Consider the following 22,329-nt stretch of genomic DNA (forward strand, 5'->3'; position numbering starts at 1 on the left):
AGTATGTAATTTTATAATTTACAAAATGTTTTCACATATATTCCTTTTGTTCCTTACTACATTAAAGGCAAAATATTCATATTTGAATTTCTGTTTTGACTACCGTGGGTTTCAGAAACCAGGTCACCTATGTTCTTTCTAAATTCTTATGATGCTTTTCAACATAACCTGAAAATTGAGAACAGATAATGAAAAGAGCATAATTTTTGTTATCAGTCTAAACTATATTTAAGTGTCAGCTCTGTTAGCTGTTTGGTCTTAGAAAAATTATTTAACCTCTTTGATTTTCAGCTTCTTTATCTACAATATGGAAGTAATAGTACTGTTTTTGTAGTATTGTTGTGAGAATTAGAAATAACATATATAGGATTTTGGCACATTCCCTGCCATTTAGCAGGTGTTCAGTAAATGAAAACTAAATTAGAAGTTATTTGTATTAGGCTTATCAGTTTATCTTCAATGATATAGCAGCAAATGAAGGAAATAGAGAAATACACAGGACATGCAGAAACTGCCTAATTATTTTGAAGAAAATGATAGCCTTAAAGTGGATCAGCATTGATATTTAGAAGCCATAAATGAAGAAAAACAGCTTAAATAAGCATAATTTGAGATCCACTAGGCACAGAGACAGCCACTGGTAATCAACATTATCCAGAATCCTGTATATGAACTAGTATTTTTGTAAACTCTGAATCAATCATGAAGTTAAGTGTTTTGTTATTATTATTATGTAATTATATGTAAGAGTTACTAGGTCATGAATTGACTACTTCATTTGTTAATGATTTTTGGAATTTGGAATGTTTCCACATAAGGCTTTTATATCCTGGTAAATTCATTTTCCTTTTAAGCCTCAACATTTAAATAATTGAACTGATATGTTACATAATCTTTCATATAGCTGTATTCTTTTTTCTTGATAACTTGGAGGTCATCTTTTATAAAAATCCTTTAAATACCATGCAGTGGCCTAGTAATGCCTTTAGGGGTTTTTAAATTGTAAAAAGTTAGATTTAAGTACTGCTGTACTGTATCAATTCAGATTGCCATACTATTTGAGTTCATATGTCTGCTTGTATAGTTTTCTGTCTACTCCCTTTTATTCCTCAATATTGGATACATTTCTTTATGGTAACATCTGTGTTAAATAACTTTGCATTTTGCTATGTTATAAGGCATACTGTAGAGATACATACTTATAAATTAAAATAATATATATAGTCTAAGCTCTGCCAAAGGGTTTAATTTAAAAATGAATCAAGATATAGGCATGTAAGATAAATATTACAATTTAAGCTTCTTTTTTTTTTTTTTAAAATTTGAGAGTGAGAGCATCTATGAGTTTTGGGAGGGTCAGAGGGATAGGGAGAAGCAGACTGTTTGTTAAGCAGGTAGCCCTAGGACAGGGGCCACTTCCAGGATTCTGAGATCATGACCTGAGCAGAAGACAGACGCTTAACTGACTAATCCACCCAGGTGCCCTGAGATATACTATAGTTCAAATAATTTTTTTTTTTTAAGATTTTATTTCTTTATTTGAGAGAGAGAGTACACCCAGGTAATGACACTCAGCCAAATGTACCACAGGGACATGAGGGCCTGGGAGGGGTCTGTAGTGAGTGAGTCCAGAATAAGAGCCCAGCAGAGGGGTGAAGGGAGAAGGAGCTCCACAGGGATTCCAAAATCCACTTCTGACAGGTTTGCTCTTGGCCAACCTGCTTGAATCCACCTTCTGACCTAACCTGACATTTCTTTTTCTTTTTTTTTTTTTTTTGAAGATTTTATTTATTTATTTATTTGAAAGAGAGTGAGAGGGACAGCAAGCAGGGGAACGGGCAAAGAGAGAGGGAGAAGCAAAAGCAGGCTCCCCACTGAGCAGGGAGCCCGATGTGGGTCTTGATCCCAGGACGCTGGGATCATGACCTGAACCAAAGGCAGATGGTTAACTGACTGAGTCACCCAGGGACCCCCAGTTTACAGAATGTTATTGAATACATTATTCTTGAAGACTTTCTTCTTGAATTTAGGCTGACTTGCTTTCTGGAAGACAATTGTTCAATAACAAAATCATCAATTCTTTCAGAATCGTTCAGATTTTCAGTGCCAGCATCGATGGCAGAAAGTTTTAAATCCAGAATTGATAAAGGGTCCCTGGACTAAAGAAGAAGATCAGAGGGTAATGTGTTCATATTCTTTATTCTGACTGTGTAGGTGGACTGACTTTATTTTCTTCTTAATACATTGTTTTGTCACAAAGAATATGTTTAAATCATGTTGATTTTGATCTTTGGGTGCTGCTTGTAGAAGAATTGAAAGTTGAGTGTCCTGAAATATAGTTTTTCTGAATCATGTCAAAACAAGTATAATATATATAGCTTTTTCTTTCTAAGAGTTTGGTTTACAGAAGGAAAAAGGCCATTAGCTTACTCTTATTTAGAGCTTAAGTTAGCAACATTTAGGGTGTAGCTTCTTGTTGAAAATAGAGTCAACATTTTTGAAACAATTTATATTTTATTTTTATTTTATCTGATAACATGATATGTAAGAAAGTCATTCTTAGCTATCCCTCTTGACCTATAATGAGCCCCCAAATAAGAGAGATAGCAGAGCATCGTGTTTCTAAAGGGTTAGATGACTTAAAAACTAAGGTAATTCCTTGTCTTATAAAATTCTGAGAAGAATAGGGATCTTGCTGCCCTCTACTAGGAATTGCCCTTTAGTTCATGTTCTTTATTGCAGAAACATTAATGTAATCGGAGAATTAGGGCATGTTTCCTACTCTGCCCCCACAACAACAACAACAAAATTCGCCAGGCTCAGAATTGATCTGGTTTAATTGATGGCCAGTGATAGGTTTTACAATGTGTGATCTGTATCCTTTTAGGGTGGGAAAGGAAGAAATGAAGATGGTAAATTTCTAGATCCTTCTTTCTTCCAAACTGATTTATTTGGCTTTCAGCTGAAGCTTTTAAGAAAAAAGATACAAAAGTAGAAAATCTATAAGTCTCAGCATCTTTACTGTTGTCTTAAGTTAATTTTCATTGAAAACAGTTTAACTTAGAACTTGCTTTAATTAGCACCTTGTATTTTAGATAAGTTTGTATTTCTATACTTGGCAAATGAATGAGTATTAGAAAATTTGTTGTGGTTTGGATTTAATGTATTAAAAATAGTATTCTTGAGTTACATTTTAAAATTCTGTCAAGGTAATAATTTTTTTAATTGGGGTATCATTGACATGTAACACTATATTAGTTTCAAGTGTACCACATCATGATTTGCTATTTGTATATATTCCTAAATGATCACAACAATGAGTCTGGTTATCTGTCACCATATAAAAATTTTTTCTTGTGATGAGAATTTTTAAGATCTCTTTAGCAGCTTTCAGATGTGCATTACGATATAGTCACCACACTGTACATTACATCCCTACGAGGTATTTATTTTTTAAATAATAGTTTTTTAAACTTTGTTTTTCTGTTTCTTAGGTTATTGAATTAGTTCAGAAATACGGGCCAAAAAGATGGTCTTTAATTGCAAAACACTTGAAAGGAAGAATAGGCAAGCAGTGTAGAGAAAGGTGGCATAATCATCTGAATCCTGAGGTAAAGAAATCTTCCTGGACAGAAGAGGAGGACAGGATCATCTATGAAGCACATAAGCGGTTGGGAAATCGTTGGGCAGAAATTGCCAAACTACTTCCTGGAAGGTGCTTATATAAGTGTATATACATTTCCCTGTACTTAAACTTAATCTTTATTAAGTTACTATTGAATATGTTCACAAGGATCCCCATGACTTTTATTTATAATTGAAATTTAAACAGGGAATCTTTGGACCTATTTGTAATAAATTCTGTGTAAGGGATAGAATTATTTTTTTAATATTTTATAGCAGTAATTTGTGCAGTAAAATAATGGGCCTTTAGATTATGTGAACAGTTAATATACTCCCCAGATTATTTACATATCATTGCCAGTCGGACAGACCTTTTTTGTACAAACCTGGTTGGAACGGAATCTAAATGGAAGAGATTTCTTTCATATTGTATTCTATGCATACGACCAGAGAATAGCAAATACATTGGCTGAAATAAGCTATGGCAGTTCATTAGAGAAAATTCAGTTCTTTTTTTTTTTTTTTTTTAGAGAAAATTCAGTTCTTAATTATGGTATGATTCAAATCATGGGAGTAGTATATATATCCATGTGGCTAAAATACAAAATTTCCGTAAGGGAAGGTGATATGCCCCTGTATACATTGCACTGGTTCAAATGTTTCCTGATTGTAGTACAGTAGACCAGCAATCTTAGGAAAATCCATACCTCATTTGAAGGTATGCATTTTTTTTTATTGTTGTAGTCTCTGTATGGTACTTCATAGTTCATAAAATGCTTTTACCTATATCCTTAATTTTCATATAGTAATGAAATATGCAAAGCAAACAATGCTATCTTTTTTTGTGAGTAAGAAAATTAAAACATCATGTTTTTTACCAAACCAGGCTTAGGAACTTCTTGATGTTTTCAGTCTTTTATATATCTTTTTACTGTCCATTGAAGCTAGCCTTAATATAAAGTGTCTTAACACTTAGATTTTCAGTAAATGTTTGTATATTTTATGGAGGATGGAATTTATACTACAAGTAACTGTAGGTTGAAAGTTTCCACTTTATAAAAGTGAGTTTAGTTAAAAAGGGAACCAGTGAACTCTTTCCAACATAGGTATTGTAGTGAAAACATATTGGGATTCTCTAATTTGTGGTTTGTTTTTCTTGACCATGTTTGTTCCTGGCTTCTAGGCCTTTGCCCTCTCGATGTCGTTATAAGGAGCGCTCTTTTTTTCTCTTCTTGTATGGCAGGTTCATTCTTGTCATTCAGTCTTAGCTTTACCGTCACCTCACAGAGGCTTTCCTGGACCACCTATCAAATTACCCTATTTACTCACTTTTCTTATCCTACTTTAATGATCTGCATTGTGCTGATGTTTTTCTTTGCTTTTTTCCAAGTGAAGTGTTTTGGACATGTAATATTATATTATTTTCAGGTATACAACGTGGTAATTTAACATTTATATACATTTTTAAGTGATCACCAAGCTAAATGTAGCTACCATCTGTCACCATACAAAATTGTTATGTATTATTAATTATATTCCCTATGCTGTACATTGTATCCTCATGTCTTATTTGTTTTATAGCTGGAAGTTTTTACTTTTAATCTCCTTCCCCTATTCCCTGCTCTCTGCTCAACCTCCGCTCCCCCCGGCAGCCACCACGTTGTTCTTAGTATCCATGAGTCCGTTTTTGTTCTGTTCTGTTTGTTTTGTTCTTTAGATTCTACAGATAAGTGAAATTCTATGGTATATATCTTTATCTGACTTTTTTCACTTAGCATAGTACCCTCTAGGTCCCTCCATGTTGTGAATGACAAGATTTCATTTTTTATGCCTGAATAATATTTCATTGCATGCATACACTACATCTTCTTTTTCTGTTCATCTTTCAGTGGCCACTTGGGTGGATTCCATATCTTGGCTGTAAATAATGCTGCAGTGAACATGGGTGTGCATATATTTTTGTATTAGTGTTTTTGTTTTTTTCACATAAATTTCCAGAAATGGAATTACTGGATCATGTGTAGTTTTACTTTTTTTTTTGTGGAATCTTCATACTGTTTTCCATGTTGGCTGTATCTTTTTGCATTCCCACCAAGAGTTCATGAAGGTTCTTTTTTTCCCACATCCCTGCCAACACTTGTTTTCTCTTGTCATTTTTAAAAAAAGATTTCATTTATTCATTTGACAGAGAGATCACAAGTAGGCAGAGAGTCAGGCAGAGAGAGAAGGGGAAGCAGGCTCTCTGCTCAGCAGGGATGCTGAGGCAGATGCGGGGCTCGATCCCAGGACCCTGAGATCATGACCTGAGCCGAAGGCAGCAGCTTATTCCACTGAGCCACCCAGGCGCCCCTCTTGTCATTTTTGATAGTAGCTATTCTGACCTGCATAAGGTGACAGGTCGTTTTGTTTTGTTTTGTTTTATTTATTTGACAGAGAGATAGAAAGTACAAGTAGACAGAGTGGCACACAGAGGGAGAGGGAGAAGTAGGCTCTCTGCTGAGCAGGGAGCCTGATGTGGGGACTCCGGAGATCATGACTTGAGCCAAAGGCAGCCGCTTAACTGACTGAGCCACCCAGGCGCCCTGAATCATTGTGGTTTTGATCTGCATTTCCCTGATGATTAGTGAGCATCTTTTTAAGTCTATTGGCCATTTGTATGCCTTCTTTGGAGAAATATCTGTTCATGTTCTCTCCCAATTTAAAAAAAATTTTTTATATTGAGTTGTATGAGTTCTCTATGTATTTTGGATGTTAACTCCTATTGGTTATATCATTTGCAAATATCTCCTCTCATTCAGTAGGTTGCCTTTTTGTTTTATGGATGGTTTCCTTCACTGTGTAAAAGCTTTTTAGTTTGATGTAGTGCTTTTTGTTTTTGTTGCCCTTGAAAAAACTATTTAAACCAATGTGCAAGAGCTAACTGCCTGTTTACTTTGAGTAGTTTTGTGGTCTCTGGTCTTATATTTAAGTATTTAATCTGTTTTGAGTTTATTTTTGTATATTGTTTATGAAAGTTGTCCAGTTTCATCCTTTCATATAGTTCTGTTTTCCTAGCACCATTTATTGATAAGACTGTTTTATTCCCCTTTATATGGTCTTGCCTCATTTGTTGAAGATTAATTGACTGTATAAATGTGGGTTTGTTTCTGGATTCTATTCTGTTCCTTTGACTTATGTTTCTGTTTTGTGTCATTACCATACTGTTTTGATTACTATCACTTTGTAGTGCTGTTTGAAATCTGGGAGTGAGATAATTCCAGCTTTGTTCTTCTCTCTAAAGATTGCGTTGGTTAGTAGGGGCCTTTTGTGGTTCTGTACAAATTTTAGGATTATTTGTTCTAGCTCTATGAAAATGCTACTGGTATTTTGGTAGGTATTGCATTGAATCTGTAGATTGCTTTTTGTGGTATGCACATTTTAATAATCCTTTCAGTCTATAAGTGTAGTCTATCTTTCCTTTTATTTGTGCCATCTTAAGTTTCTTTCATCAGTGTCTTACAGTTTTCAGAGTACAGAGCTTTAACTTCCTTGATCAGTTTTTTCCTAGGTATTATATTCTATTTGATGCAGCTGTGACTGGTATTGTTTTCTTAATTTCTTTTCAATAGTTTGTTATTAGTGTATTAGAAACACAACAGATTTCTGTGTACTGATTTTGCATCCTGCAACTTTTCCGAATTCACTTATTAGTTCTAATTTTTTTTGGTGGATTCTTTACGTGTTTTTTTTTTTTTTTTAATATTATATATATAGTCATGTCATCAGCAAATAGTGACAGTTTTACTTCTTTTCAAATTTGGATGCCTTTTCTTTCTTTTTCGTGTTTGGTTGCCGTGGCTAGGACTTCCAAAACTATGTTGAATGAAAGTGGCAAGAATGGGCATACTTGTCTTGTTCCTTATCTTAGAGGAAGAGCTTTCAGCTTTTCACCATAGACTTTGATATTAGCTGTGCATTTGTCCTGTATGGCTTTTATTATGTTGAGATATGTTTCCTCTGTTGTACCCACTTTGTTGAGAGTTTTTATCATAAATGGATGTTGAATTTTATCACATACTTTTTCTGCATCTATTGAGATGATATGACTTCTATCCTTTATTTTGTTAATATGGTATTGATTGATTTTACAGATACTGAACCATCTTTGTATCCTTAGAATAAATCCCAGTTGGTTATGGTATATGATCTTTTTATGTATTGTTGAATTTAGTTTGCACTGATGTTTTTCTTCTTATTTAAATTTTTGTTTTCTATTCTTCTCTCCTTCCATGCTGCCACGCTTTCAAATGTGAGCCTCATGAAAGCAGGGACTTTCTCATCACTGCTTTATCTCCAGTTTAGAACTGTGCCTGCCTGACAGTTTATTTTTGAATCGAGAAAGTATCTAGTTTCATTATTTGTAAAAATTTGTTTTAAGCACTTTGTACACTTTATACAGTGTTAAAATTTGTGGAATCCTTTTTTTCCTTTTTAAATTATTCACTTTCATTTCTTAGGACTGATAATTCTATCAAAAACCATTGGAATTCTACCATGCGAAGAAAAGTGGAACAGGAGGGCTACTTACAAGATGGAATAAAATCAGAACGATCTTCATCGAAACTTCAACACAAACCTTGTGCGACTATGGACCATTTGCAAACCCAGAATCAGTTTTACATACCTGTTCAGGCACATATTTTTAATACCTTTATTATTTAAAAGATTTCTTTAGTTGTTATTTGGGAGGATGTTTGGTTTCTTAATACAACAGATTCAACATATATTAAGGGGAATAGACAATTAAATTTCCAAACTGCAAAAAAATTGCCATAACTAGCTGTTAAACCTTTAGTGGAGGTTTATCTCTACTTACTTTGATTGATAAATATTTTGGAAACAGACTCATTAAAATGTTTCCCTGTTTTGGTAATTTTTATATTATCCAGTTAAGAAACTTAGTATGTACATTTCCTAATGCTACCATCCTTTGAATCTTCATTTATGATTCAAAGCTTATGATCATCTATGCTTTAACATCCATTGTAGTTTCCATTTAAAAAATATTTTGTGTAATTGTAGTATTGCTTATCTCTAATAGGTAAGTGTGTATAAAATGGTTTTAAGGAGAAAATAGTCAAAATCCATTCATCATTTTGGGAGGTATGGTAGATAATTAATTGGTTCTTTGATGGCACTCAATTTTGCTTTTCTCCCTAGTAACCAATCAACTAAGTGATGTCAGTCTTTGTTTAGACAGGTTCATTAGAGTAGAGATTTCCCAAGCTCCTGATAGGGGAAGTGCATTTTCTTCTCTGCAAGAAATTAGTTTAGGAGTTTTCATAAGGTTTGTTTTATATTTTTCTGTCTGCCTATCTGTCATACCATTTTTTGTGTTGAACAATTCTTGGTTTTTATCGCATAAAATGTAAAGATTAAGTCAGGACTTAATAATAGTTTCTACCAAAAGATAAAATTTGAGTGTTAAAAATCTTGTGGTCAGTATGCACAGATTTGATTTGAATTTATCTCATTAAACGGACTTTATTTTTTGGACATAAGTTTAAAAGAATCCTTTTAAAAAAGTAATGACATCTTAGTTTACAAATAGGAAAACATGTGAAGACAGTATAGTTACCTGCTGATACTCAGTACCTGAAGGTTTTTATTGTCTGTTTCTTTACATTTTTCTTTAGAGTCCTAGATTTCAGCAGCATAAACTGAAACATTCTGCTTCTGTCTTAGAAAGGTTATTTAAATTTATTTTTTAACTCATAGAAACATAGTTTTAAAAATTATTTGGGGTCAAGGGAGTGTTTAACAGTCTCAATCAAAATATGTTGGAAAATAAGGGTATTTCTCGTACTTTAAGAATTGTTTATAATTGTACTTTTATAATTCTTGAAAAATTTGTGCATTCATAATTCAACTCATTTAAGCTACTAAAAAAATCATTCTAATTTTGACTTGAAAGAAAAAAAGGTGTGAAGTACTGTCACAGATTTAAATGAAAAGATGGAGAAAAATAAGTTTCTAATTCATTGAAAGTTTAGTAATAACATACAAAGCAGGTATTGTGAAAGTTAAGTTCTATATTAGTAGTAGTTTGTGATTCTGCGTCAGATAGTGATTTAGGTAGGCATTATGGAAAATAAACAATTTCTTACTTATATTAGATTTTTAGGTTTCTGAAAATACCTTCTCATGCTTCTTTCTACCATTACACACTAAATTTGCATGCAACCAAAATTCTTATTACAGATGCTTTGGAAAAGAAAGAAAATAATTCTTGGTCTGTTGTCAGAGTATTAAAAAGCACGAATGATTCTGACTGTTTTTCTAAGACAAGTAATAGAAGATGCCTCTGTTTTCATATCTTTTTACACAGAGATTGGCATGGGGTGGTGGTAGGAGTAGGAGGTATGAATATTGAAAAACTTTCTTTAGTCACTATCTTTGTGAGTGCTTCATATGGACCAAGCCCTTCCTCTGAAAGATAAGAGCAATTACTTTGTCTTCTTCCAGAAATAGAGCAATCCTTCTAATAGCACATTAAAAAAATAATTTGGTGGATATTGTAGATAATAGACTGATTTGCTGATAAATATTTGCCAAGTAATTCTTGTATTTCATCCAGGAGAAGATAGGTCTTTCTTAAGAGTTACTTTTCATTAATAGAGTCTAAGAACAAAGATGTAGTTATTAGAAACTATTATATAAATGAATTTTCAAAGTTAACAGAGATACTTTATGAGTTTTTTTTTTTTTTAAGATTTTATTTTTATTTATTCGACAGAGAGAGATCACAAGTAGGCAGAGAGGCAGGCAGAGAGAGAGGAGGAAGCAGGCTCCCCGCTGAGCAGAGAGCCCGATGCGGGACTCGATCCCAGGACCCTGAGATCATGACCTGAGCCGAAGGCAGCGGCTTAACCCACTGAGCCACCCAGGCGCCCACTTTATGAGTTTTTAATGCTGTTATTTTGTCAAGAGTTTTCATGCTTTACCTCAGATTTTAAAAAATTATATAGTGCTATATGTATGATACTAATATTTTAATTACTTTTTAGATCCCAGGCTATCAGTATGTGTCACCTGAAGGCAATTGTGTAGAACATGTTCAGACTTCTGCGTTTATTCAGGTAACTTTTTATTTATAACCAAAAAAAAAAAGAACCACTTTCAAACATATATTTGAAAGTCTAATAGTTCTATTTCCTCATTCATAAAACTAGGACAAAAACAATGCTATCTGTTATGCTTATTTTGGATATTCTAACGCTAAAGGAGAAAGTTTATAAATGGGTTTGAGAAATATAAATGTACAAATGTTAGGTGGTTGACAACACCAGTAGGATGGTCCTTTCATTTTTCCAGTGTAAAGCATTCAGGTTGTATTTTTCTTAAATTGGATAAATTGTGCATACATGTGATTTAATAAAACAGACTCCAGACATTAATTTCTAAATTAATATAGATGATACAGTATAAGTTTTTTTTCATGCATTTGTTTATTTATTTAGTTTTTTATGCATTTGAATTTCCTAATTCTGGGGGCATCTGGCTAGCTTAGTCGTTAGAGCATGTGGCTCCTGATCTCGGGCTCATGAGTTTGAACCCCATGTTGAGGGTAGAGATTACTTAAAAATAAATAAATAAATAACATAAATTTCCCAAATCTTTTCTGTTAAGTTGAAAATATTTAGATACCAGAGAGATTGTGATATTGAACATTTGGTATTTAGTTGTATTAACCTTTATCAGAGAAAATAGATTTTATGTTGCATAGAAGATAAAAATTAGAGCAGTAATAATAATAGTAGTAATAATAAAACAGTTGTTTAAGTAGCATGTCTTTCTCTTTTATTTAACTTATTTTAGCCACCCTTCATTGATGAAGATCCTGATAAGGAAAAAAAAATAAAGGAACTTGAGTTGCTTCTTATGTCAGCTGAGAATGAAGTTAGAAGAAAGCGAGTTTCATCGGTAAGAAATAAGCTTTAGTGTTTAGATTTTGTTAGAATCCTTTATGTGTTTTTATAGTTTTCATTAGCATTGACTTTCATGTACTAATATACTATTCAGTATGACTTCAGATTTTAATGTGGATGAAAAACAGTTTTTCTATTTTGCAGTGTTGAGATTGCCTGATTTTGATATACAAAACTTTAAACATATTTTACAGTGTTCTGTATTAAGATGTTTCTTGAGTTGTAAATGTCAAGCAGACTTAAAGTGTGATCTTCAATATGTATATACATATTTGTGAAAATGATGTGCAATTTAGAATAGACTTTGCTTTTATTATGATTTTTGGCTCTTTATTTTAGACATTCCTGGAAATGATAGCTTTAATAGAAAAAAATGTTTGAAAAATAAAGAATTTAATAGATGTGTAGAGGTTTATGTGCTTCTAAATTGCTTTTATTCTGTCCTTGAGCATTTTTTCCTATTTACTATATTATGAATACAAATTTGGTAAATTGGAAAAAAAATAACTTAAGAAATTATAGGGAAAGGGCACATTTAAATTTTTTTTTTTTTTAAGATTTTGTTTATTTATTTGACAGAGATCACAGGTAGGCAGAGAGGCAGGCAGAGAAAGAAGGGAAGCAGGCTCCCTGCTGAGCAGAGAGCCCGATGTGGTGCTGGATCCTAGGACCCTGGGATCATGACCTGAGCCGAAGGCAGAGGCTTTAACCCACTGAGCCACCCAGGCACTCCTCTTTAAAGAAATTTTTATATGAATATTGGTTGATGGGAACAATTAAGAGTATTAAATTAGGATAAATGGTATTCATTCTAGCCAAGTTGGGCTATGTTAGATGAATTAAAAGAAAGAAAGTTTATACTTAAATGACAATTTTAAGTTTTTGCATCTAGGAAAAGGTTATTTTTGGTTTGGGAGTTAATGAGGGGACTGTCCATTCACAGTGACTGGGAACTAATACAAAATTACTAAATAGAATAACTGAGTTCTTGAAATAGTGTTACAAGGCAACTGGTGATGACTTTATACCATTTCAAAGTGTTAATAAAAACATTTGTTAACTGTAACAGACAAGATGCATGCCATAGGAAGCATAGTTTTTGTTTTGCAATTGCAAAAATAATTGACAAATAGAAAGACATGAAGTGCACTTATTTTAAAATTAATTTTGATTTTATTAAGAAATAAACAGTTATGGTTGGAGAGTCCACATTTCTGGATAATTATATCATGTTTAAACCATTTTTAATTTTTTTGATAGTTTCTGTCATTTTTAGGAATGACAGGAATGATAAGAAGATATAACTAGCTAAAAGATATGGCATTTTGCTTTAAAATGAAGAGAGCTATTAATTTTTTCTTTTTAGAACTTATTTATCTAAAATCCACTCTTGTAAATATCTGGTTAGAGATTCTAGATTTTAGAGGGAAGTTGCTACACCCAGCGGGGAATAGAGTCCATATACATATAAAGTATTCTTAAAAGTATTTGATAGTAATTATTGTCATTTTACTGAGTATCCATTATGTTCGACCATTATAGATGTGTTTTATGTATTCTCAGTAATCTTTATGTTAATTCTGCAGAGTAGGTAGTTTGTTGTTAGAAATTTCTATTCAGGTGAGTCTGAATGCAACCCTGTGGTTTTTCCATTGGGCCTAGTCATCTTTTTGGATCTTTTCCCACCTCCAAATTTAATTGAAATGCATATGGCTTGCAACCTATCTCTGGAAAGTGACTGCAAACTCAGAAGTTGTCTATGCTAATAAGAGTACTTTAGTTTCTTTTATTTTGGAGAAACTTTGAAACAGGTGGAACTTATTTTACAACAATATTGGAAATTTTTTCACCTTACTTGAAACTTAACATTTTGCTATTGTTACTATCTAGCACATTCTAGTAGTTTTTATTTTTAAAAATGATAGGGACTGGGACGCCTGGGTGGCTCAGTTGGTTAAGCAGCTGCCTTCAGCTCAGGTCACGATCCCAGCATCCTGGGATTGAGTCCCACATCGGGCTCCTTGCTCAGCAGGGAGCCTGCTTCTCCCTCTGCCTCTGCCTGCCATTCTGTCTGGCTGTGATCATTCTCTCCCCGTCTCTCTCTCTGATAAATAAATAAAATCTTAAAAAAAAAAATGATAGGGACCACTTATTGAGTACTTCCTATGGATAGGACAATGGGCTTTCTAAAATATGGTAGTTACTAGCCCCATTTAATTTTAAATGAAATTTAAAAATTCAGTTCCTCAGGTGCACTAGTCACATTTTGGTTGCTCTTACAGCTAGTGCCTCTCATAATGAGAAGTTTCAGATACAAGAACATTTTCAGCATCTCTGAGAGTTCTATTGGATAGAGCTATATACTTTACATATTTTTCCCAAGTTTTATTGAGATAGGACTTATAGCACTGTATGTTTAAGGTATATAGCATAATAAATTGACTTATATATATTGTGAAATGATTACCACAATAAGTTTAGTTAACATCTGTCATCCAATATAGGTACAAAACAGAAAAAGAAAAGAAAAAGGGAAAAATACTTTCTCCTTATAATGAGAACTCTTAGGATTCACTCTTAACAACTTTCCCTTCAAGGTCTCCTTTCTTGCTTTTTATTATAAGACAGTAGGAAGCTAAGCTCAAAAGATAAGTAAATTGCCCACTGTACCTCTTCAGAGAGATAAAAATGACACAGTCTCTGACTTCAAAGGATTTATTCTGCAATGAAGACACAGACAAGAAATAGGAAGAAGTGTGAGAAAATAAGTCACAAAGTTTTATGGGGGCACATATGAGAGTTATCCAAGGTTTAGGTAGTCAGAGAAGGGTTCCTAGAAGAAATCCTATTTGAGCTCATTCTTGAAAGGCAATAATTATATTCTAGCAAAGTAGATGAACTGGACATTATTGTAAGTGGAAGGTAAAAGTGGATGATGAAATGGAGCACTTTCCAATATTTGAAGTGTATCTTAAATGAAGAATAAAAGTTTTCCCTGGTCAATGTTGGAGAGCATTCTAGATAAAAGGAGCAGTAGTATGTGCAAAGGCATTTTAGGATCAAAGAATAACCCCTGTGGGAATTGCAACAACAATAGTTGGGTATTTGGTATTCCCTGAAAGGAGGACAAATGAATGAAAGTGTTGGGAGATGAAGGGTAAAAGGTAGAGAGAGACCACATTCTGGGAGCTTGAACTTTATGTTGTATACATGTGCTAGTTTTATCTTACCATGACTTTGTAAATTAAAAACAATTTAGTCAGAAAAATAGAGACAAGAGATTTAATGAAAAAAAAAAGTTTACATCCATTTTGAGGCAAGACAATGTATTTGCTATTATATTTTTTAGCTGAAATGTTGTGAAGTATGTTATCCTAGAAAAAACTCTTACTTAAAAGCCAAATTTATGCCTAGGTTGAGAATGACAAATAATACTCACATTTCTTTTGTACTTTTAGCAACCTGGAAGCTTTTCTAGCTGGTCTGGTAGTTTCCTCATGGATGATAGCATGTCTAATACTCTAAATAGCCTCGAGGAGCACACTAGTGAGTTTTACAGTATGGATGAAAATCAAACTCTGTCTGCTCAGCAGAATTCACCCACAAAGTTCCTGGCCGTAGAGGCAAATGCTGTGCTGTCCTCTCTACAGACCATCCCAGAATTTGCAGAGACTCTAGAACTTATTGAATCTGTAAGTTTGAAATTGTGAGATTATCAAAAGCTCAATTTTAGTTACATGGTTTCATGTTCAGAAACTTAGTTTAAGGGACACTGACCAGTTTTATTTTAAGCATTCCTTTATATGTCATGCTTAATTTTATTCTGATTTTTTGCAATGGCTTTTGGGAAAAACAAAAAAACTTTATATCTATCTCAATATGTACTTGGTCTAAAATTTTTTTAAAGAATAAATTTAATAATTTGTTTTTTATTATACAAGTTGTACAGATATATTAGAGAGAGTTGGAAATTAGACAAAACTGTAAAGAAGAAAAATCCTCCAGAAGCCCAGAGTTAATAATTTGAAGTATTTTCTTTCAGGCTGTGTATTATACATATAAAATATATATACGTGCATATATTTTTAAACCAAAAGATACTTTTATGTATTGTTTGTAGATTTTTTTTCCTACATTATATCATAAGCATGTATTTGGTTTCTTAACTGTTTTTTTTTTCTTAACTGTTTTTTAAACTTCAATTTTAATGACTTCATACTATTCTATCATATGAATGTAACAAAATTTATTTACTCAGTGTACTATTATTGAACATTTAGATGGTATCCAGTTTTTCAGTATTAAAAATTACAGAATATATTATGTAAACCCTTGTGTAAAATCATGATTATTTCCTTAGGTTAGACTGAATTTCTGGATCCAAGTGTATGACCATTTTGGAGATGTTCCATATATATTACCATATTATATCAAATTTGATAGTATTTTTCTGATGTGGAATAGAGTGAAGCTTTATGAATGATATTCTTTGATAATAACTTAAAATAATTTGTTCTTTTTACTTAAGATATTTTGACAGTAAGCTTCAGCATTGAATTAGATGAAATATTATTTCAGAATGTTCCAAATTGGAATTGTAGTAAAACCATAATTTGTTCCTCTCAAATAGTCTTTCTTTAAAAAAAAAAAAAAAAAGTTGAGTAAGAAAAGAAAAAATGAGTAGTTAACTTTGTAAAAGTCGTCTTTCTATGTTCAAAATCACATTTGACTAGTTTAAAGCATTAGCTTTAGTTAAGGATTTATTTTATTGCAGGATCCTGTAGCATGGAGTGATGTTACCAGTTTTGATCTTTCTGATACTGCTGCTTCTCCTGCCAAGTCCACCCCAGTCAAACTAATGAGAATTCAACACAACGATGGAGCCATGGAATGTCAATTTAATGTCAGCCTTGTACTTGAAGGGAAAAAAAACAGTTGTAATGGTGCAGACAGTGAGGCTGTTCCTGTAACATCCCCAAATGTGGCCAAGTTTAGCACTCCACCAACCATTCTCAGAAAGAAGAGAAGAATGCGAGTGGGTCAGTCCCCCAGCAGCGAACATAGCGATGGCTCTTTCACTGATGGCAGTAATACAGCACTAAAACACACACCAGTGAAAACACTACCATTTTCTCCTTCACAGGTAGTGGGTTGTTTTTGTTTGTTTCCAAATGTTGGTGAGCTCAACTACATTAGATCCTTAATATCCTTACTAGCAGTTTGTTGCTTTGATAACACATAAAAATGGATAAGGTATTTAAATGTATACACGAGAGTGCTAAGCTCTGGTAGATCAGAAGCTGTCTCATAAGGTGTAGTAGTTACATTATAGTATCTTAAAAATTTTAGAGCTAAAAGGGATATTTTAGATAAGTAGTTGTACATCTTTATAGGACTCATCAGGAAAGAAGCCCAGAAAGGTAAAATGGTTTGTCCACAGTTATCTGTCAGAATTGAGACTGAGATCCAGTTTCCTGATTAACTGTTCAACAGATATCAGGTATACATCCATAGACAACTGCTCACTGTAAGAATTTCATGTGTCTGAAGGTTTTCTAAGGATGTCAAGAACAGATACCCACTTTCTCTTGGAGTTATGTCCTTGGGCAGTAGATTTTTACAAGAGATACAAGGCAAACTATATCTGTTATTTTATAATACTATTTTTCTTAATGAATACTGTATTCCAGGTTGTATGCCAAACACTATTCTTATAGCATCTCAGTTAATCCTCTTCCAAAACACCTCAGCAGTTAGGTGGAACAACTTCGGAAGTTAAGTAATTTGTCCACAGTCCGTTAGTAAGAGAAGGAAGCTGATGTTTGCTGAAAGTGTCTTGGTAGAGGTTAAAAAGTTTTATGGAAAAAGAAGGAAGTTTAATGGTCAAATAAACTTGGAAGATGCTGGGATATTATTGGAGATGTCCTTTGATGCTAAGAAGTTGGAGAATCTAACTGTACATAAACACTTGTTCTCTGAAAATTATTTCCCCTGTGCTTCAAGGGATGCCATTTACACAGACTACAGTTAGTTGCATTTTCTGATACCACCCCAGCTCTCAGAGTTACAAAGCATCTGAGGAGGTTTTGAGAGCATTTGACTACTAATTTTATGGCTAAATGTATTGTAAATATTAGGAGCTGGAAGTGTTAGAGCTAGGATTCATTCCAGTTACAAGTTGCCTTAACGTGGTAGGCCTGGGTAGCTCAGAGGGTTAAGCTTCTGCCTTTGGCTCATGTCATTGTCTCAGCATCCTGGGATCAGCCAAGCATCAGGTTCTCTGCTCGGTGGAGAGCCTGCTTCCTCCTCTCTTTCTGCCTGCCTCTCTGCCTACTTGTGATCCCTCTCGTTCTTTCAGATAAATAACTAAAAACAAAAACATGAACAAAAAAACCCCCAAGTAGCCTTAACGTAATTTCCACTTCTTCCTACCAGAGTTTCTATTCCATTGGCTACAAAAGTCAATTGGTATTTCATGATTATATGTAAGTTAAGTGAGTAAATTGTGTCCTTTAGAAACTGGAATCTTTTTTTTTTTTTAAGATTTATTTATTTATTTATTTATTTGACAGAGAGAGAGAGAAAGAGAGAGAGTGGGAACACAAGCAGGGGGAGTGGGAGAGGGAGAAGCAGGTGCCTCGCTGAGTAGGCAGCCTGATACGGGACTTGATCCCAGAACCCTGGGATCATGACCTGAGCTGAAGTCAGACGCTTAACGACTGAGCCACCAGGCGCCCCTAGAAAATGGAATCTTGCTAGCAATTCTGTAGTAGATTTTTGGGACAGCTATATTATCAGCAAAGCATTATTATTTTCAGAATTCAAAGAATTCTCAAGAAAAAGATACCTAAAATATTAGTAACCATGCATATTAATAAAATAATAAAATTTTTCCAGTTACACTGTTATGTGAAACCGTTAAATTTAACATAGCAGCTATTTATGGTTTCTATAGATTTTTATTTGATAATACAGTTATAAAATTATTTTACTGTGTTTTGTAACTTTCGAATATTTGTTAAGCAACTATTTATTGAATGCTTATTATATGCTAAACACTTAAAAGAGCTGGGGAAGCAGTGATAAACAACATTAAAATTTCTGCCCTCATGGAGCTTAATTTTCCTGAAGTGGAATGTAAATGAAATGTTTTTAATTCTTTTCTAGAAGGAATGGAGAAATATCTTCTATTTGAAAATATCTTTGAAAATCCTATCAGTTTAATATTTCTGTAGGGATTTTAACATTCTAGAAATTGTCTTTAAATGCTCTTTTTTAGTTTTTCAACACATGCCCTGGAAATGAACAAATTAATATAGAAAATCCTTCATTTACATCAACCCCTATTTGTGGGCAGAAAGTTCTCATTACAACTCCTCTTCACAAGGAAACAACCCCCAAAGATCAAAAGGAAAATGTAGGGTAAGTGAGAAAATGGGAAGCACAATTTCAGATTAATGAGGTGCTTGGCTGGCTCAGTCAGTGGAGCATGAGAGTCTTGATCTTGGGGTTGTCACTAGACGCCCCACATTGAGCATAGGGTTACCTATAAATAATAAAAATGACTTTGTTTAAAAAAAGCTTTTCATCTATTTATCCTAATCCTGATTCATATAGGACTTAGAATTGAAAAAAAAAGATCATAACCTTATGTTTCATTCCCACTGACTGAAAATCAGCTACAGGTAATGGAAAACTTTGATATGAAGCAAAATAACATTTTTAGTACTTTTTTCTACATTTGTCTTTTTCTATTTTAAGATGATTGATTGGAGTAAGAATTAGTTTAGGCAAGCTACTTATAAAATAGTCCTGGAATGTTTAAATAAAATGTGTATGCTAGAAAAGTTTAGTGTATGCTTTTATCATGGGTTTGCCTTCCTTAACTCTTATAGAATCCAATTTTGACTGTAATACAAATATCTAAATGATTGGCTAGGTTTAGAACACCTACTATTAGAAGATCTATATTGGGTACCACACCAAGAACTCCTACGCCTTTTAAGAATGCGCTTGCTGCTCAAGAGAAAAAATATGGACCTCTTAAAATTGTGGTATGTATATTCTTCTTATTTTTAAGAAATATCCTGATCTTAATAAAAATTTTTTTGATCTTTATCTTTGATTTTTTTATATTTTGAAAAGATGTTCACTGAAATTAGTAAAAAGTTTATTTCTTGATTTATAAATTTGAATTTGTTGTATGAATCTTTTCCCTTGACTTGTAAATAAACCTTTGCTTGGCTTGTTTGGAATTCATACTTTTTTACATTAAGTCATATAGAGAAAGCAAATCAAGTGTCAGTTGGACCCTTTCCTTAATATTAAAACCCACCTTTTAGTAGTTTCTGTGGTGGATACCTGCAGTAGAATAAAGTAATTTTAATATTTTGATATACATAAGCACTTTCCTAATAATATTTATGACTGATTGATCAGGATACCTCTTTAAAGTTCAGTTTACTCTTCTATTCAATGGAGATCATAAAACACATCCCAGAGGGTTATTTCTGGAGATTAAAAAGATAGGTGAAATAAAGGCCTTGGTGCTAAGTTTCATAGAGCATGTACTTACTTGCTGCGATGATTAATCATGGTAGCAATAGTAGTTCATAAATGGAGGAAGAAAGTGTTATCTGTGCTTTTAGATATATAGTCAACTTTGAAATATGTTAGATGAAAACGATGGGCATTCTAATTCTAGGTAGATAAAGGTCTCTGACAAGTTAGGTTCATTAAAACTAAAATATTTTTAAAATATTGGTCACTTCTAGGTGAGGTTAGTTATATTCCTCTATTTTTAGTTATATTTTGACAAGATTCATTCATTCTAATTTGCTTGATTTAATCAGTTTTCTACCAAAAGGAATGTCATACCCTCAAATCTTCTGCTCTTTTCCTTCTTTTGAAAATATTGGTTAGAGGGTACGCAGTAGGACTGATGAAATTTTTTTGTCCCCTAGCACCTTAGACTGCTGTGAACAATTATATTCTTTTTAGCTGTCTGGACTTTTATTTGTGCATGTACACATAACGAAAGTGAGATCACACTTTATGTACTACCTTGTAATTTTTTTAAGTTAATGTGTATATATGTATCTCATAATTTTTAATATTTGTATTATATTCCACTATATGGAATTACCTAACTGATTAGACTAATCTGTTTCAGTGTTTTGCCATTCATTTAAAATGCATCATTATTTCAACAAGCTAATAGGTACCAGGCACTGCGCTAGGCTTCGGGGATGTAATGTTGAACCTGTCAGATATGTTGTCTGTTTTCTTAGGAGTGTGTACCTAATTGGGAGATAGACAAACAGTGATTTAAAGGCATGTAAGAATTCTACAGTGCCTCAGGGTCATTTGTTCAGCATATAAATTGAATAAAAATTGTTACTTTAATAATAGCACATGAGAAATCAGGTTTTTAAGTGACCTCAAGTCCTTGGCAGTTTGTTCTCATTTGGAAGAATTTATCCATTGCCAAAACAGATTATTTTCATCAGCAATTTAAGATAAAAAGAAAATAATGATTTAATAATTTTCTAAAATATCTATATGTTCATACATCTGTTTGCAGGAAGCTCACTTTTCACTTTTCTTTTCTTTTTTAAGATTTTATTTATTTATTTGTCAGAGAGAGAGCGAGAGCGAGCAAAGGCAGACAGAGTGGAAGGCAGAGTCAGAGGGAGAGGGAGAAGCAGGCTCCCTGCGGAGCAAGGAGCCTGATGTGGGACTCGATCCCAGGACGCTGGGATCATGACCTGAGCCGAAGGCAGCTGCTTAACCAACTGAGCCACCCAGGCGTCCCACTTTTCACTTTTCATTCCTCCTATTCCTTCTCCAGTTATTATTTACTGAGTGCCTACAATATGCTAACTATTTAGTTTGCTTTTCTTTTTTTAAAATTTTATTTCTTTATTTGTCAGAGAGAGAGCGAGCACAGGCAGAGGGAGAAGCAGGCTCCCCACTGAGCAAAGGATTCCCCATGCAGAACTTGATCCCAGAACCCTGGGATCGTGACCTGAGCCAAAGACAGACACTTAACCAACTGAGCCACCCACGTATCCCTAACCATTTAGTTTTCTCATGTATCTTACTATGAGTCACATGCATTTCTTACAGAGGGTTACGGAATTTTTATTTTCTTTCTTTTTTTTTTTTTTTTAATTTATTTATTCAACAGAGAGAGACACACAGAGAGAGGGAACACAAGCAGGGGGAGCAAGAGAGGGGGAAGCAGGCTTCCCAGTGAGCAGGGAGCCTGATGTGGGCCTTGATCCCAGGACCCTGGGGTCATGACCTGAGCAGAAGGCACCCGCTTCTGCCTCATGACTGAGCCACTCAAGCGCCCAAGTACCTGTTGTTTTCTTAATAAACATTGATTTTTCTAATGTTTGCTGAAGATCATTCAAAAGACTAAAAACTCTGGAAATTCTTTAAATATAAATCTAAATGTTGGTAGTATCAAACACAAGTATTAAGTATAGTAGTTCTTTTCTTTCACATTAGGACAATTAAGAGAATAATTCTTGGATGCCTGGGTGGCTCAGTCAGTTAAGCACCTGCCTTCGGCTCAGGTCATGATCCCGGGGTCCTGGGATCAAGTCCTGCATTGGGCTCCCTGCCCAGTGGAGAACTGCTTCTCCCTCTCCCTCTGCCTGCTGTACTGCCTACTTGCGCTTTCTATCTCTTTAAAATAAATAAAATTTTAAGAAAAAAAAGAATAATTCTT

At 33.6% G+C, this 22,329-nt stretch overlaps 1 protein-coding gene across 3 annotated transcripts in view; it reads left to right on the forward strand.

The window, feature by feature from the left end:
- The window catches only part of MYBL1 (MYB proto-oncogene like 1), a 40,218-nt gene that overhangs the window by 11,488 nt on the left and 6,401 nt on the right, over positions 1-22,329 (forward strand). For 2 of the 3 annotated variants that reach the window (XM_082719118.1, XM_082719120.1), the window contains exons 4-12: positions 2,087-2,179; positions 3,495-3,715; positions 8,121-8,295; positions 10,671-10,742; positions 11,482-11,586; positions 15,050-15,283; positions 16,366-16,734; positions 18,871-19,013; positions 19,531-19,645. In XM_082719118.1, coding sequence (XP_082575244.1) covers positions 2,087-2,179; positions 3,495-3,715; positions 8,121-8,295; positions 10,671-10,742; positions 11,482-11,586; positions 15,050-15,283; positions 16,366-16,734; positions 18,871-19,013; positions 19,531-19,645 — 1,527 coding nt within the window. The remainder of the gene's footprint in view (positions 1-2,086; positions 2,180-3,494; positions 3,716-8,120; positions 8,296-10,670; positions 10,743-11,481; positions 11,587-15,049; positions 15,284-16,365; positions 16,735-18,870; positions 19,014-19,530; positions 19,646-22,329) is intronic. The other variant, XM_082719119.1, reaches the window with a different exon arrangement.

Source organism: Mustela nivalis (genome assembly GCF_964662115.1).
Source record: "Mustela nivalis genome assembly, chromosome: 2".
NCBI lineage: Eukaryota > Metazoa > Chordata > Mammalia > Carnivora > Mustelidae > Mustela > Mustela nivalis.